The 18,046-nt window shown below is 46.1% G+C and overlaps 1 protein-coding gene across 3 annotated transcripts in view; it reads left to right on the top strand.

The window, feature by feature from the left end:
* Positions 1–17,507, top strand: part of LOC149347514 (uncharacterized) — a 59,033-nt gene extending 41,526 nt beyond the window's left edge. For 2 of the 3 annotated variants that reach the window (XM_089587155.1, XM_089587156.1), the window contains exons 10-15: positions 78–168; positions 4,874–5,059; positions 6,946–7,143; positions 10,849–10,984; positions 12,834–12,904; positions 17,014–17,507. In XM_089587155.1, coding sequence (XP_089443281.1) covers positions 78–168; positions 4,874–5,059; positions 6,946–7,143; positions 10,849–10,984; positions 12,834–12,904; positions 17,014–17,301 — 970 coding nt within the window. In that variant the 3' untranslated portion in view covers positions 17,302–17,507. The remainder of the gene's footprint in view (positions 1–77; positions 169–4,873; positions 5,060–6,945; positions 7,144–10,848; positions 10,985–12,833; positions 12,905–17,013) is intronic. The other variant, XM_089587157.1, reaches the window with a different exon arrangement.
* The last annotated feature ends 539 nt before the right edge of the window (positions 17,508–18,046 follow it).

Consider the following 18,046-nt stretch of genomic DNA (forward strand, 5'->3'; position numbering starts at 1 on the left):
GAGGCATTGCTTCCTTTAACCAAGATGTTCCTGCATGCAAAGTTGTGACTGGTTCTGCGTCCTGACTTTCCTCTCAGGTACCCGTCATCACGCCTCTACAGGATTGCTGTGGACAGTCTGCTGACAAAGTACCCGCACCTTCAAGGTTCCGACGACGACATGGCGCGGGTAAGGCCGTAAACTGGCATTTGACGTGCGTCATAAAGAAGGAGTTCAAATAATATTCTAAAATTAGGCCAGCAGGTGCGTATCACTGATGGAAAGAAGCGAAAATGCGTCTTACAAACGTTCAACATATGGATAGGTTTTGACAACAGTGATTTAATTTTTTAATGCTGCCGTGGCAGCTTAAGGGGGGAAGAGGGTCTTAAAAAGAAATTTTTATTAATGAAGTCACAACTATGAAATCTTCAGGAAACATGCATTTTTAAGTGCCGATTCCAAATATATAATTTAATTTTGCGTACAGCAACTCCTTGTTCACTTATGCAATATGTTAGGTAACTTTTTGCCGAGAGTTTGAAAGAAATTCTACCGCAGGGAACTTGTTAGGTTGCATGTCATTCATTCCTCTTGACATCAAGCTATGCAATAAGAGCAGAATTATCATCCTACGTGTTATAGAAGGTCAGTTATAGGATTTTGAAATCATCAGTTTCTTCCCGTTTGTGAAGTGGCAAATTCAAAACTCTGTAACTCAACTTCTATGATAGGCAGGGTAATAATTTTGCCCTTATTGCATAGTTTGATGCCAAGACAAGCCAATGGCATGCGTCCTAGCAAGTTTCCTGCAGCAAAATTTATTGAAAGCACTCGGCAAAAAGTTACATAACATACTATATAAGTGCACAAGGACTCGTTACATAAAATTAAATTGCGTATTCGGAATCAGCACGCAAAAATACATGTTTCTTGAAGATTCCATTATTGTGACTTCATTATCAAAAAATTTTTTTCTAAGACCAGCTTCCCCCCTTAACCAAAGAGCGCTATGCGTTCGGTCTGCATGTGCTCGGGGTGCTCGGGGCTGTAAATCGTTTTTCTTTCCCAGCGTTTTGCCCCAAAGAAAGCACAGTACCAGGCCGGGAGAAACCTTGTAATAGTGCCCATTGGGAAAGCCGGCAGGTACCGAGCAGCACATAGCCCGTGTACTGTGCGATGTCAGTGCACGTTAAAGAACCCCAGGTGGTCGAAATTTCCGGAGCCCTCCACTGCGGCGTCTCTCATAGCCTCAGTCGCTTTGGGACGTTAAACCCCATAAACCAAACCAAACCAAACCGAGCAGCACATAGGACGAATCGCACACCTCTCACGTACAGGGTGGATGCTCAGACTATTAGGCCACCGCTGGTGCAGTTTTAATATGTTCTCTTGACTCTTAGCAATACGTCTACATTGTTTTGAAGGTAGCTGCATAGCAGTGCAATGCACGCTGGGCAGAACCAGGCACCGGAACAAGTATGCTAGCAGTTGCGTTCTTGTACGTACTGCCTCTCCTAGCTTTGCGTATGGGGGGAAGCAATGGGCTTGGGCAGGGCATGTAATGCGAAGGCAAGGTAACCGCTGGTCCTTAACTCTTTCCGTACCGTGGGAAAAATGACCATTCCCTGAAGGTTTCAGTACATTTTTTTTTCTGTAAAAACTGTTGCATTCAATATTTATTGCAGTACCCAAAAACAGAGCTGAATAAAGGTGCTTTCTATTCATATAAGCTTAAACAACAAATTGCATGTTGCAACAAAAAATTTATTTGCTAAAAACGACATTTTAGGAAAAAATTCAACGAAACTTGCAAAGACACGCTTGTATTTAGAAAGGAAAAAATGTAAAAAATTTTTCTGAAATATGCAAAATGTTTGTTACTCTATTGACCACTATCTTAAAAAAAAAATCATTCTATCTTGAATAGTATCCTTGCTACAAAACAATAACTGGACACCCTATAGTTGTGCACCGGAGCGCGGCCGCCTGTGTTTCAGGCTGGTTTCCATCATCACCGATGTGAAAACTGAATCATCTTCAGTGTCTTGCAACATTTTCAGGCTTGTTGTAGCACAGGTCTTCAATTAAATCACTCACTCAGTTAAATCACTCACTCACTCACTGACACTCACTCACTCACTGACACTCACTCACTCACTGACACTCACTCACTCTCACTCACTCACTCACTGACACTCACTCACTCTCACTCACTCACTCACTCACTGACACTCACTCACTCACTCTCACACTCACTCACTCTCACACTCACTCACTCTCACACTCACTCACTCTCACTCACTCACTCACTTACACTCACTCACTCTCACTCACTCACACTCACTCAATCAATCACTCACACTCACTCAATCACTCTCACTCAATCAATCACTCACTCAATCAATCACTCACTCAATCACTCACTCAATCACTCATTGAAAAGACGAATGGAGTCCTGAGATTTGCTATGTTTTAGAGCGCAGGGCGCGCATGTGGAGGCTGCCAAGCGACTTCGATAGTACCGCCTCTTCGAAGCACGTTCAAAAAATGCAGTTTTGTAGGGGAAAAAAAAAACTATATCGGAAACAAAACTTCAGTTCGCCAGCTATTAGCCAGATGCGCATCGTGCCTGTAAGCAACGCGGAAGGCTCCGAAGTCGAGCGGCGAAGGCATCATCTGCGGGCAACATGGCGGGCAATGAGCGCAGGTCCACGTCTTCATTTCTTTGCAGCGCGTTAGAAAGTGTCCCTTCGTGGATCAAACGAAAACTACATCAGAAACAAAACTTTGCTACATCTGCAGCGTGGTCATTAGCAACGTAGAAGGTTCTGAAATCGGCATGAAATGATCGTTAGCGGGCTAACGATGCTCAATGGGTGCAGTAGGGAAAGAGTTAAGGGTGACGGAGTGGATTCCAAGAGAAGGCAAACGTAGCAGGGGAACGGCAGAAAGTTACTTGGGCGGATGAGATTAAGAAGTTCGCGGGGCTACGGTGGCCGCAACTAGCAAAGGACAGGGTTAGTTGGAGAGACGTGGGAGAGGCCTTTGTTCTGCAGTGAGTGTAGTCAGGCTGATGGTGATGATATGATGATGATGGTTGCTGTTCTGATTAGGAAATTTTCTTCCTTTATTTTTGGAAACGAATTCCTATGCTTTTGGGAGTCCATTAATCTGACAGTCTCTTACGGTCTCTTTCTATTACTTGAACAACTTGTCAGCATGTGGGGTCAAGTTTTATGTCCGTTTTGCGGATTATTGAAGGCACAGAGTTTGTGCAGAGTAGGCGTTTCTGAGCACTCGGACAGAAAAATTTCTTCCAACTGCTGCCCAATTCATTAATCAACCTAGGGGTGGCCCTCTCGCAATACAGTACAGGTTTTTGTACTTCTTACCTGTGAAAGACATGAGATACAGGTTTGAATCAGCTCTGGGCTGATGTCATTGCAGTTAATTCCATAAGCGCAATATATGATGCTCGGTACTTAAACAGGTAAAGTGCGTTTAGTTGCTATATCCTCACCTGGAGATAAAAAATTTCTTTGTAACTTTGATCACCAGCCACTCTTAGCTTGAAGGCCCTTTGAATATGGGGAGTCAGCGGATTCGACAGGCAGAGTATACCCCTGTAAACATACTATTGGATTTGTTACTTTGTGCTGGTGACACAAAGTACAGTGTTCAAACACAGGGGACAAAGTAAGTTTCTCTTTGTTATCTTTAGCAGGCTTTTCTACCAGTCTGATGCACTTGGAAAGAAGCTCTAGGGTCAGATGACATCATTGGTGCCCCATAGTGCATTCTGATGCGATTTAGAGGCGATCATTTTAGGCTTGATCTGTACTCAGATTAAAGTGCTTCAATGCAGTTTATTTTTTCAGAAAGGCTGAACGAAATGCATGTGCTTAAGTTAAATAGCCACACGGCTCTTCTATCCTGTGGTATCGCTTTCATCGGAGACTTGACTTGCCGTCCCAAAAGAAAAAATTTTTTTTTTTTTTCGAGTGTTCTTTAGCCAAAATGATTGTGGTAACATTCAAGATGTGTATAGACCAGAGGTTCTCAAACTGGATTCTGCGAAACCCCGGGGTTCTTTGGAACGCTTTTTGGGGTTTCCTGAGCACCTAAACCCATCCACATTTCTACCTGGAACGGAAGCCAAGGCACGCGGAGTTCCTCAGCATATTTTAAAAACCACTGTGGCTCGAAACCGAGGCTGGAAGGGTTTAAAACCCCTGTGTTAGATTATACTTCTGCCACTCGTTGGATCTTGCAGATATTATCAGTGCGAAATTAGTGTTACCTATAGAAAAATGTCTTCAAAAAGTCCTAATTGTCCAATAATTCCACAGTGTATTAGTTGAAATGAGGAATATTTAGATTATAATATGCACTGTGCTAAGAGCAGGTTTCATCTACAATGAGCTCTCTTTAATTGGAACTTGCTTAATTTGAACATCTCTTTTATTAAAACGGGCGCTCTGGTCCCATTAATGCCAGGGGTATCTAAAACATTTGGTCGTTTTTAATACACTTGCGTGGTTGTGTTTTAGTTGTGAATGTGCAGTTCTTGAATAGAGCTTTGCGATTCTTTCACTACAAAGTTTCTATGAAAGCTGTACAGCTTCATTTTGGGGCTGTATGGCTGCAATTGGGTGGACGGTAACGAATAATTACATAATTACTGCCTTATTTGAAATCTCTCTGTTAGGGGATTCCCCCACCCTCCCTTAGTTCAAATTCTGCATAATTCGAAGAAACGTTTGCCCCTCTTTGATTACCAGTTATTGAGTATCGGCTGTATTCACGCCTGTCCTGCGCTGTTTTGTGCGCTTGCTTCCATTTGTGGTTCAATGTGGATGCATCGAAATGCTTTGACTCCTTCTGCCTGCAGCAATTGTGGATCAGTAGGCTGAGAGCGAAGTTCAAGAACGTCCGGCGCCAACTGCCAGACGACGTGTTGAACATGTACGAGATTGGGGGCAAGTGGTCGTCGTCCATCGCCGCCCGGCGCTTGACGCAGAAAAAAGCTGACGACAAGACAGAGAAGGAGACCGTTCGGCGCGCCTCTCGTGCTGTGGTGAGTGTTGGAACACAACTGGCTTTGGGTATTGTGGGAGTGGAAGAGTGGTCTAGTGCACGGGTTTCCTAACTGATACAGTATGGTATGCAAGCTGCATGTTGGCTATGAAAGATGTCGTAGTCGAGGGCTGTGGAGTAATGAATCTTGACCACCCAGGGTTCTTTAATGTGCGCCTACGTCACAAAGCATACGAGCGTTTTCGGAATTTTGCCTCCATCGAAATGCAGCTGAGGTGGTCGCTTGTCAATCTGGCAACCCTTGGCTTAGCAGCAGCTGCTGAGGCCACTAAGCCATTGTGGTGAGTCACTCCCAAACAATAGTCAAACAAATCCACACTTACTGGTAATTTCTGTGGCTTTAAGACCTTGTCTTGTGCAGTGGCCATTGAAAACTTCAGCGTTACACTAGCTGGCAAAAGTGGTGCCCGTGTGCTGTGTGATGTCAGTGCACGTTTAAGGACCCCCAGGTGGTCAGGTGGTCTAAATTAATCCGCAGCTGTCCACTACGGCGTCCCTCATAGCCCATGTGCTGCTTGGAGATGTTAAACCCCGCAAACCACGAAGTGAGGTTTCTCTTGGCCTGTGTGTGCCAACTGAAAGCAACGGGTGTAGTGTGCTGATGCTGCACAACATGCACCGCGAGCAGTCAGCAGCGGCGTGCGCCCGCAAGTAAATCCTGTCAGCCATTTACAGGTCTGCATAAAAGTATTTGCCATGTTTCTGCATATGGATCTTGTTTGTTTTGGATGTTACAAATTTCAGATGAGGCTAATTTTTTCATGACCCTGTGAGATTTGTTTCAGCGAGATTCTGCAGTATGTCCAAGAGCTCAAGCTGCATTTAAACCACCAGTGCAATTGGTACATGTCTAGGACTATTTATTTAGTGAGTCGTACTAGGCATTTGCAGCTTGCTCTGTGAGTTGTGACAGGCGGCTGCAATTTTTTTAAAAAGTCATTGAATGTTTGTAAAGGCTAAGGATGGCATTTGCTACCAGAAAGACAGAAGTACTGTTTGTCACATCTTGGTGGTACAGTTCCCATTAAAATTATTTGCATTAGCTGAAATTTGAATGTTGAACAACAAGAAGTCTATTCTCAAAAATTTGCTTGTAGCTGCCGAGCTTGCATATGTGAGGTCTACCTGCCTGTGAGCTGTTAGAATGTGCTGACGTGTTTTCTCGAACATCCTTGGCTGTGATGCAGCACCTGAGAATGTTGAAGCCATGCATCATTTGTATTGTCGCGAATCTCAGTTCACCCCTCCTGCAGTAGTTGTCTTCATCAGCATTGCTTACAACTTCAAGTTGTCAGTGGTGTCATGTCATGTGGCAGCACTTGGTGCTGGAGGGTGGGCTCGTGGCTCGTGCATTTGCATCATCCGTAGCGGCGCAGGAGAGGGTTCAGAACACTGGAATTTTGTACGCTGTGCACAGTGCACTCTGGCTGGGGAATGTCGCAAATTCGAATCATTCTGAAATTTATATCAAGTGCCATCACATCATTGAGGTTCAACTGTAGTTAGTAGGTGGAGCACAAAATGTTGGCATAGCCCCAGAGAAATCTGTGCAGGTTTACTCACTATCAGCGATTGGCGTCAGTAGCAGCTGTGTGATTGGTCTCTATTGCAAACTAGCGCCATTTTGGGGATTTCCCGAAAGGTCATTGGACTGCAGTCGCACCCAATTCTTTCTTGCCATTCAATCTGCCTCACTAACTTAGCAGAGCTCCTGTTCAGATCTGAGAGTAGTGTGTGGCTTGTTTTGTAGAACGGAATGAAATTTCTGTTTACTAACACAATCTTCAGTAACTACTTGGCTGCTCTCAGAGGCATACTGCATCTGCTTGGTACCAATCGTGCGTACTGTTTCATCGGCACTTTCAGTACCTTGACCGGAAGCTTCTGTCAACCAAGCTCATGACTTCACAGCACGGCGACCCGGAGACTTCTGCCGCGGCCGTAGACAGCGGCTTTTCTGAGCTCAGCCAGCTGCTTGAGTCGAAGAGGAGGCACGACCGTATCAAGGAGATGCCCATCGAACAGGCCATTGTGGCCTTCCCCGTTTACAGGCAGGAATCCTCCGTAAGTCCCCTGTAGTTGCTGGTGCTGCTCGTGCTGCATGTACAGCTGGCTCCAATATTGAAGGGAACAGTCACTTTGCACTCAACAGTGAATTCTCGAGTTACTCCTAAACTTAAGTTGAAGATGCAAAAAATTGTGAGGTTGATTGGTCTTGAGTAACACCTAGGCTATGAGGGATGCAGTCGTGGAGGGCTCTGGATTGTTTAGTGGAGCTTCCGAACGGATCCGGAGGGCTCAAGAGGGTCAGGTTGTTTAGAACAAAAAAGAAGACAGGAAAAGTATGCTGGAGTTGCCTGTTCAGGTAGCAGCTGCATGAAAGGGGTTACATTGTGAAGTGTTACATGGCCAGATATTGATGGTACACGCACTTCGAGTGTGACAGACAGAAAGACCTGTGGTGTACTTTCTTGCATTATTTGGATGTAACAGCAGCACTGGTGAGAAGCGATACTATAGAAGGGAAAAAAAAACAGTCATTTGATTTCAGAGCCTTTGCTGTACAGCTAGCCAGCTAGATTAGGACTAGACCAGAGCTGTTTTCAAGTACAGTTTAATCCCGCCACAACGAAATCGGCGGGGCGTACGAAAAATTTCGCTGTCGCGGAATTTCGTTGTCGAGAAATTACAGACAGACAATTGTTTTTATGACGTGACACGACTGTTCTTACGTCGCCGCGCACGTGAAAGTGCGTGGCGCGAAACGACTGCACCATGTGTCTGCGCATAGGCGAATTGGTGTAGAGAGAGGAACTCGAGTGAGAGACAGCGGGAAGCATCGTGCCTGCATGCTCTGCCGAAGCGTGATTGGTGGCCCCGAGAGGGACCGTTGAAAAAAAAAAGCTGCCAAAGGAGCTTTGAAAGAAGAGGAGGAGGAGAGGCGGCGTTGGGCGAGCCCGGGATCAGCCGACGAGTCAAGCGAAAAGAAAAAATTATTTCCAGAAGTCCGTAAGCTTTGTCTGCTTGCGTTTTGCTGCCAGCAGCGGTGTCACGCGACTCTCACACTCTGTTATGAGAGCCATCGCAACGTCGTCGTCGTGAGAGCCCAGAAGCTTCCTGATAAGATCGAAGGCATCCAACACCTGCGACGAGGTTGCCAAGGCGGATGAATCCTGGGCGGAGTCGTCTTCAGCTTCGGACGGCGGCTCTTCTGGCTCGCGAACACTTTTAATTATGTCCTCATTACTGAGCTCCTTGTAAACAAGCACATCCACATCAGCGTTGAGGAAATCGTCCAGCTTGATATCGCCGGGGATGTTTCCTGCATCCTGGAGGGATTTCCAGGCCGTACTGATCCCCGGAGTCGACGATGATGGAGCGTCATCCTCCGCGGCTGCAGCTGTGCTGGTCGCCTCCTGGTGAACAAACCCGGCGTGCTTGAAGCAGTTGTTGATCAAGGTGGACCGCGTCACGTTCCACGCAGCAGCTATAATCTGAAGAGCCATGAAGAGGTCCACCTTCGTCTCCCTGCCCGTCTCGATATTCAAAAGAATACGCTGAATCAGCCTCTCCCGATAAGCACACTTCACGCTCCTGATAATGCCTTGATCCAGCGGCTGAATGATCGAAGTGCAGTTAGGCGGGAAGAATCTCACCTCAACGCTTGACAACTTGACGTCGTCGATGTGGTGGGCAGAACAATTGTCCAAGAGCAAACAAACCTTTCGGTTCTGCCTGCTCATGTCGCGGTCAAGTGCCTAAGCCAGTCCGCAAATATGGCACGGGTCATCCACGACCGCCCGTTAGCGACGTACTTGACGGGAAGGCTTCTGTTTCCCTTGAAGCAGCGCGGTTTAGCACTTTTCCCAATAACTAACGGGGGACGCCTGTCCGACCCATCCATATTCGTGCACAGCAGCACAGTCACTCTTTTCTTGCTGTGCTTGCCACCCTGGCAACGCTGCCCTTTAAAATCCAGTGTCCTTGCTGGCAGCATCTCGTAAAAGAGGCCCGTCTCGTCCGCGTTATAAATATCGGACGGCACGTAGCCGCTCATGATGTCAGCCACCACCCATTCTGAGGCGCCGCCAGTGTCCGCGGAACTTGCTTCCCCGCACAAAACTTTCCCGACGACGTTGTGCCTCGCTTTGAAGCGATTGAGCCAACCTGTGCTGGCCTTAAAGTCATCCAGGCCTAGCAAACAGGCATAATTGAGGGCCTTCTGCTGAACAATGCTGCCGCTAAGCGGGATGTTCTTGGCTCGCGTTTCGACAAACCAGGTGTAGACAGCCTTATCGAGCTCTTCATAAGTTGGCTGCGTCACCTTCTTGTGTTGAGCTGAAGTGCCCGACGCAAGTGCCTTGCCGATGCTTTCTTTGCTCTTCAGTATCGTTGATAACGAACTCGGCGCGATGCCAAAATCTGCGGCAATAATTGACTTCTTCCCGCTTTCTGCTTCGGCGATAATACGCGCTTTTTCTTCTAGCGAAAGAAATTTCCGCTTCTTCGCTGGCGGCGACATCCTAGGAATTCAGCAGAGCAGAGACGCGACGAGACCACGCTAAACGGCGCACACACAAAGGAAGAAATGGCGAAGCGGAGTCGGCTTCTTCCTGCACTCTCGCGTTTTCCTTTTTTTTTTTCTCCGACAGGACACGAAGCTCCGCCCACTGATGGCTCCGCCCACCGGTCCACACAGACTGCCTGAAACGCGCTCGGTGTCTAGCAGACGACGCGGCCACGGAGGACGCGGCCGAAGACGCTAGCAGATGGCGTGCGCTGGCGCATTTTACACGCGCTTTCGAGGAGCCCCTCTTCGCTTGGAGGCCGCGAACGCTTACCAGCCAACACCGCTAGCAAGTGATCATGACGCGCTTTCGTGCTTGACAGGAAACCGCGAGCACCATGACAGCGAGCTACATCAATCGAAGAAGCCCAGCAAAGAGCCAATGAGCGGGGCGTGACGTCACTTCAAAAATCACGTGGGCATCTGGAGAAAAAAAAAAAAACACCACGAGGGTGTGCGCGAGGAGGATGTGCGATTGAGTGCGCGTACCCCCCCCCCCCCCCCCCCCCCCCCCCCCCTTCTCCCCAACAGTCTGCGATGCAAAAAAATGAACGGCGGGAACGGGAAAGTCGCTCTTCAGCACTCAACTTCTGAAGAAAGACAAGACGGAGGGGCCACTCACCCGCGAAAATTCGCAAAAAAAATTCGTAGAAGCGAACACGTGCTCGCAAAGTACTTCGTTTTTGAGGGAATTTTAATACATTAAGTCCTATGGGGGTTTCACGGGGAATGCAAATTACTTCGTTGTGGCGAAAATTTCGTTGAAGCGGCGTTCGTTGTACCGGGATTCAACTGTACATGTTATGACAGCAGCCTGTTTGATGCCGTCACTTTTCACTCCGTTCGTAGAGCAGTAAGTGTTCTCTTGTACAGTTATCTTACTGAAAGGCTATTTCATTCATTGTTTTCATGTAAAATTTATTCGGACTCATATATTGCTCACGTATCCTCTCTGGGCCGCACTTCTGGTGAGGAAAACAAATTTTCATGGTCTGTTCAAGTTTGTCTTAAAGGAGGTCTACTGTATGATAGATTAATTGCAAAAGGCAGTGCAAAGCAGATGTGGATTGTCGTTGAGGAGGAAGTAAGCAGACATCACTCATGTGACTCTGGAATGAGAGGCTCATGACCGCTGCAGTCAAAGTGTTTCAGAGTTCGACCAATGTGTGAGTGGTTCAAACTTTGTGAAACCTGTCTTGCAGCTGCTTGCAGAGTTCAAGGCACTCTGGAAGGTGGACATTGCCGAGTGCTTTGAGAAAGGCATCAAGAGGCTTTTCCTTGTGCTGATGAACACTGGTACTCCGCAGGAAATCATGGCCATCTCGGAAACCAACTGTGGTGAGTGTGTGGATGCTTAAAGGTGCACTGAAGAGGAGTCTGAACTTGTCTTTTTGCTGTGGGAACTCAATCTACATGTTTCCAGCATTCTTAGAAACTTCGATTTATTGCCCTGTGCGTCCGATTTCCCTAATTTAAATCGGATTAGCGTCGGGCTCCCACCTTTTTTTTTTATTCCCGCATACAGTGGGAGGAGTCGAACAACGTGTGGAGTGCCTTTCAGGCAGTTGCGTGGCGACTGCTTTCGCTTTTATTTTGTTTCTTTTAGGTTTCTGTGAATAAATAGGTCTGGTGAGAGACTACATAGCTGCAAATTAGGCCCAAGGAATTAAAAATACGCGCGGACTCTATGCTTTCGCTGGTCACTACGTATCACTCCGCCGATGGCAGAGCGGCTAGCCGCCACGGGACTGGGTGAAAGGTTGGTTGACTCCTCCCACCGTTTGCAGGGAATTTAAAAAAAAAAAAGACAGGAGCTTGACGGCAATTCGATTTAAATTAGGGAAATCGACCCCACAGGGCAATAATTTGAAGTTTCCAAGAATGCTCGGAACGTGCAGATTGAGTTCCCGCGGCAAAAAGACGAGTTCAGATTCCTCTTCAGTGCACCTTTAACCTCAATGGCAGTGCTGTTTGAAGGAGCTCTAAAATGCCCGGTTGCCGAGATTTGAAATTTTGTTTAGTTGACTCTATGTGCTAGAATGCTGTAAGTGATCTGTCATAACACAGCTGTCTAGAGCATTAGCTCTTAGCTTGTTCCTCGGTTTCGCTTTGTCGGCGTCCTCAGCACACCTGTCTATGTCGGCAGGTGGCAAAATGGAGAGAGGGAAATCCACTCCAGGAGGGAGATGGTGGGAGGCGACGGGTGGCGTGGGTTACTCCGCGGTCACCAATCAGAGTCAAGGGGTGGGGGGAGTGGAGCGGCAGTACTGCATGTTGCGTGACACTCCGTACCGCCGCTTCACCAGCAGTGCTGGTGGCTCGCTCGGCGAGCTTGACAGTGAGCCAGGATACTGCTGCTGCCATCTAGGGCACTGTTTGTACGATAAAAATGCAGACGAAACTGCGTGGAAGGGGCATGGTGCACAAGGCGATGTGTGTTGCAGTACATGAGCTACAGCATTGGAGGGGAGCCTAGTAGCGTATTTACTCACGTAATGCATTTTATTTTTTTTTCCCCCAGAAAAATTGACATAGTTTGGAGGGAGGGTTCATTATACAGGGGAAAAAAAAAAAGTTTCGACAGATTTTTCTTTTTGCGAGGGTCGAAATTTCACATGCCAGCCTGCTCACCAGTCTGTCCATCCATCATCATAAAGAGAGCTTTTTTGAATGCGAGATGTAGTGCGTTTTTTGCCTTTTCATTCTTTTGGTGAGAAATTTGATCTCGACTCGCAGTTAAAGTTAGAGATCATTGCGGTAATTGCCTCAAGCATCGAATGTAGGCTTTTCTGCAGCGTTTGCCCTCTTAACGAAGTTAGAGCCGGATGCCAATAATATCCCAGAAGATTCAAAAGTTCCTGGCTGCCTGCACATACTAACGAAACTTCTGCGGTACTCACACTCACCACAGCTGACATATTAAAACTATGTTCATGTAACTCAACGCAGAATGGTTGTCCATAAGCATATTCAGTTCAGTGCCCTGGCTGTAGTTGTGAGCATTTCATTTGCTTTTAAACTTTCCGAGGCAAGCAAATCTGTTTGTATCCATGGCCTGGCACTGTTGGCATTGACAAAGAGCTTGTTCATACATTGTTAAAATCTTTCTGCCCGTAAGCAGTAGGGCTCACAAATGACTTTGTTTGTATGTTTTGCCCAATTCCCATTTTCTTTTTTCTCCTCGCAGACATTTTGCTGGTGGTGCTGGACGCCATCGCAAAAAGATGCAGGGAGAAGATGAGTGCTCTTCTCGCAGAGGTGGGTTGGTTGAATAGAATCTCGTATCTCACCCAATGTGTATGAGAAGTTCAAGATAATGTGAATGAGATGTTGAAGATAAGTATAAAATGAAGGTACCATTTCAAGGTAGCAGTTGTGGAGCTCTCAGACCAAGCTTTAATCAAATAGTCTATAGCATCTTTTGAACAGCACCATACACTGTCAGGCGTCATTGTAACAAAGTGAAAGTTAAGTAAGAACTTGTTTACTGTATTCGATATTTTCTTGAAAGTAGGCACATAAATTCGCATTAACAAATCTACTCACTCTGAGTGAAGTGCACTCAGACTAAAGAGAACACTAAGCTATACAAGAAAGCACGATCATAAACACGTGAAACCTTGCCTTGTAATCCGTGATGACTAGGGCCCGGAACTTTATTTAGGCATTTGCCTAAACAAGCCTATAAATGCCTAAACGCGGGATTTTTGCACTTGCCTGCCTTTTTGTCATTTTTTAGGAAATACTTACTATTTAACCGTAGTTTTTGCCTATAAATGCCTAAATCCGGCATTTCGGTCCTCGGTGCAGTTTTCAATTTTGAGACATCTGTCTAAGTATGATGAAAGGAGCGCACCTATGCACTCACAAAAGGCGCGGGTCTCGCCGAACGTTTTTCTCGAAGTGTAGCGTGAACGTAGTGTAACGAAATGTTTTTCTCGAAGTGTACCAAGAGGCGAGTTTGGAAAGAGGCCTGACATACATTAGTGCAAACTACTGCAACACTGACGGAAAGGATAACAAAGTTGGAAAAGGCTGGACACTGAATAGATGAATCATTGAAGGTAGTGTCAGAAGTACCAGCAGCACTTCGGGGACTGGAAGTAAAGGGCGCTACTGCTTCTACGAAAATGCAACAATTGGAAGAAAAAATAGATGCCTAGAAACAATTTCCCAAATCAGAGAATTTCTACGCGGAGACGATACGGCCACATCACCTGAAGGCCTGAGCCCTTATCAACTCATGTTTTAGGTTCGCGCCACTAACTTCATGTGACGTCGAAAGAAGCTTTTCAAAGTACAAAGCTATGCTTAGCGAAAACGGAAGGCGCTTCAAGTTCGAAAACCTGAGAATGCGCTTTATTGCTTCAGTTGAGGACTGCGTACAATCCGTGATTGACTGGCAAATCTTGTACTTATGAATAAAGAGTATTATTTAAGGCGCCTATTTCTGCTTTACAGCGCCTATTTCGGCATTTTTTAGAGCCTAGATGCCTGCCTTTTTCGGGGTTCTTTAGTGCCTAAATTTCCAGGCCCTAGTGATGACAAAAGAAAAGTGTGTGCAGCTTGTGGCATAAAGAATGATAGTGTCCACTTGCAGAATACCGTTTATTTAAAGTATGACGTGAGCTTGGTTTGGTGGCTCCTTCGGACATTGGGAAGTATAAAGTTTGCCACATAATCATTGCAATACAGCTGCGAGCTGCTGCAGTGGCTCAGTGGTTACGGTGCTCGGCTGCTGACCGGAAGACACAAGTTCGATCCCGGTTCCGGCTGCGGCGATCGCATTTCAATGGAGGCAAAATGCTAGAGGCCTCCATACTGTGTGATGTCGGTGCAGGTCAAAGAACTTTGGGTGGTCGAAATTATTCTGAGCCCTTCACTACGGCGTCCCTCACAGCCTGAGTCACTTTGGGATGTTAAACCCCCATAAACCGAACTAAACCAGCTGTACAGCTGCTGCTTGTGGCGCAGACACTCGCTGCGCAGTGCAAGAGTGTGTTTACAAGGTCAGCACAGTGACACATTGAGATTATTTACTGAGCCAGGCCACTGGAGCACTGAACAAAAGCCCATGGTGCATGCAACGCCACCCAGCATTGTCACTATCGTAGTGCTTCCGAGGCGAGCAATGGATGCAAGCAACAGTGGTCTTTACCAAGTTGTATCGTTGCTTCGCTGAACATTACTAGGATCGGCATTGCTCTGCACTCAAAACGAAGTTCCCACTTGAAGTCTGCATGTAGCTGCCCCTTTGTGCTTCACATGCGAAGGCAACAAAGCAAACAAGGGAACCATGTAGGAAAGTTCCTCCATGAGAGTGACGGTTCGATCATGTCCATTCAGCTGTTGGTGGCACTTTTACTGCCCTACAGATGGGGCTACCATACGACAACAATTTATAGGCTGATTTATTACACCGTTAAAAAAGTAGAAATAAAAGAAGCTGACCGTGGTGACAACTGCCACTACCCTGTTTCAAAGGGGACGACGCTCTTATCTTCCATCCATCCATCCGTGAGTGATGAAAACAATTTTATGGAGCGAGTGATTAAGACGATTGGAAGATTGCATTTCTTCGAGATTTTCTCTACTCGTTTACTTACTTTGCACTGTGCAAATACCAAAAAAAAAAAACCTTTGCTGTAACCAATACTGCCTCTTGTAAAACATGTACCAACCGAACCTTAGTTTTAGCTTGTTTTATGTCATGATTTGCTGTATCATTGTTCATTACGATGAGGTTCGGCCGTAGTTCAGCATTTGGCATTTGCTAAACAGCGCTATCGGGGTGTTTACAATAACGCACCAGAGTGAGGTTTGAGTCTGTTACCTTTCAAGTAAAAAGCTGGTTTTGAGGAAGAATTCACGACTGAGACTCCTACTCTGCTTTCTTTCTTTCAAGGTTTCAGCCTTTCTCTTGAAAAGGTGACCTAATTCCAGCTTCAGTTCATGTCACCACCTAACGTGCCCCGAACAAGCAACTCTACACAAATCAGGACAGATATAGTGCTGCTTTGCCATTGGTCTTGTGATGCCTAACAGGTTCACTTAACCTTCCTTCTCGAAGTGAACGAAGGGACATGACTTTCTTCTTTGGAACTTATTGGGCACTTGTCATGTCGCTTAATTGAAGAGCTACAGTGTTTTCCATAGCGAGGTTCCCGTCCTGAGCGATGGTGTTAGCGGAAATCTGAACACTTCGACGCAGACTTGAAAAGGCGCAGCCTAAGAGTGCATTTCTCCATCAATATTTGGTTCAGAAAACCTCTGCAGCATTCTCAATGCAGTAAACACGGCGGTATTGGCCACTCTGCAGAGCATGCTTTAAGAACAGCTTCTAGAGCTTGTTGATTCGAACTTCACTGGGCAAGGAAAACTGTTTGAATTCTTGAATGACCCCCAAAAAGCAGCCAGAAATAGCTCGCATTGTAGTAAATCTGCTTTGTGAAAAACTGGGCAATGGTCTTCTGGTTTTGAGATGAGAACTGTGCAACAACGACTATTTTTCTGTGTACCGTCAATGCTTTGTTGCGTGAACGCTTTCATTGTCTGAGCAGAACTGCTCCGTAATAGTAGGGGCCTCCTGGGCACTCTTCACGATGTGGTGTGGTCACAGTGGAACCCACTCACAAGTGGCAACGTTGTGTGGAGAGGCTTTACCAGAAAAACCCTGAACGGCTCGTGACGAGCGCGCAGTTTCGGCGCACTGGAAGGACCACGCAGACGAAAGAGAGGGAAACTAGCATTGACGTCGAAGCATCGATTAAAAATGAAAGGGAACAAAAAGACCAGGGATGCATGCCAATTAGCAGTCAAAACAGTGGGCTTGGTCAGGCTGCCTGAGGTCGAATGTCGGAAAAACCAAACTTAAACTATGCGGTCATGGGACTTTTTTTGGAGACTAGGCTCTTTGATCACCGTCACGCCTCCCCTCATGCTCATGTCAATGGAGTGTGTGCATTGCTGCACCATGCCGTATCTCGACCTTATCTCAACATCTCCATATAGTATATATCTATTTATTATATATCTATTTATTATATATCTCTTTATCATATATCTATCTATCATGTATATATCTCGTATATCATATATATTTGTCCTTATATAGTATCTCTTGTATGTCCGCCGTATCTCAATGCAGCCGCCCTTCGGGAGTCTGTCCGTATTAGCCGACGCGAGACTCGCTGCGTTCCAATTAGCGGGCACCCTAGCCATACACCAACATTGGTGTTGTTCGGGGTCACGCCGACAATACAAATTATTAGGATTCTTGAATTGATAGGGGTTGACAAGAATTTACTGCATTAGAATTCATAAAAATTTGCATTCTGACTTTAGTTGCTTCTGTCGACGTCTTGCAGGAGGCTACACTGCCGGCACCATGTCTGCTGAAGCGCCCCAATGACACCTTTGAGGTGTTCGTTGACGGGTACTTTCTGTTCACTGCGTCATCCCTGCTCGGAGGCATCTGTGCCCTGTTCGCATCCTTCTGGGTGTTCCACATAGAGTACCCCAAGGATGCGCGAAGCATCCTGACCTTCCTCGAGCATGCCTTCCTCAACTTGAACTACACCAAGCCGCACCTGAAGGCCTGGGAGCTTATCAATCTGTACAGAGGATCAAGCCCGTGGCTTCAGGAGAAAAAATAATGAGGAAGAAGAAGCATGCTTGCTTGACTACCTGCTGGAAAGTAGTTCAGTGTGCTACAGCGGGAAAGAGAACCTTTCTTGGACAGAAACAATTTTTGTCACCTTGTGTTAAATGGGCTTTGTTGCATTTTTTTTTTGACAAGTCAAGTGTACACTGCAGAACAAGTCAGTTGCACAGAAAATAAATTTTGATTCTTGTTTCAAGAGGTGGTCGAGATTATTCCAGAGACCTGTACTATTCCTTTCTTCTTTCGCTCCCACCTTCTTCACTTTCCCTTATGGCGCCGTTCAGGTGGCCACCGAGATATGTGAAACAGATACTGCGCCATTTCTTTTCCTGAAAAACCAGTTTACAAATTACTATCATTATTTTGTTTCAACTGGCCTTGCTCTGCGTGTGACTGCACTGCTTGCCACAGAGCTGCATATGTATTCCCAGTGCAGAAAGGCCTATGGTGTTGCATAATGAAAGCCCTTGCAGTGGGAGGACGATCTTTTCACAAAGAAAGCACTGTTGTATATTTGTGTGTGTCATTAATTCATATTTAGTATTCTTGGAATTTGGTGAATTCGACTTCAGCTGGTGACGTATGTTAAAAAGTAAACATCATTGAATGTCCGTAATTCAACCTGGAAAGGTACATAAGTTTGTTTTAATTCTAGATGACCAGAAGGATGGGCAAATGTGCAGTCTGACATTCTGAGGTGGTCAATTAAGCTTAATCTTCATAGGGCCTTTGGAGCA

Source organism: Amblyomma mixtum, chromosome 4 (assembly GCF_055824585.1).
Source record: "Amblyomma mixtum isolate Tamu chromosome 4, ASM5582458v1, whole genome shotgun sequence".
Classification (NCBI taxonomy): Eukaryota; Metazoa; Arthropoda; class Arachnida; order Ixodida; family Ixodidae; genus Amblyomma; species Amblyomma mixtum.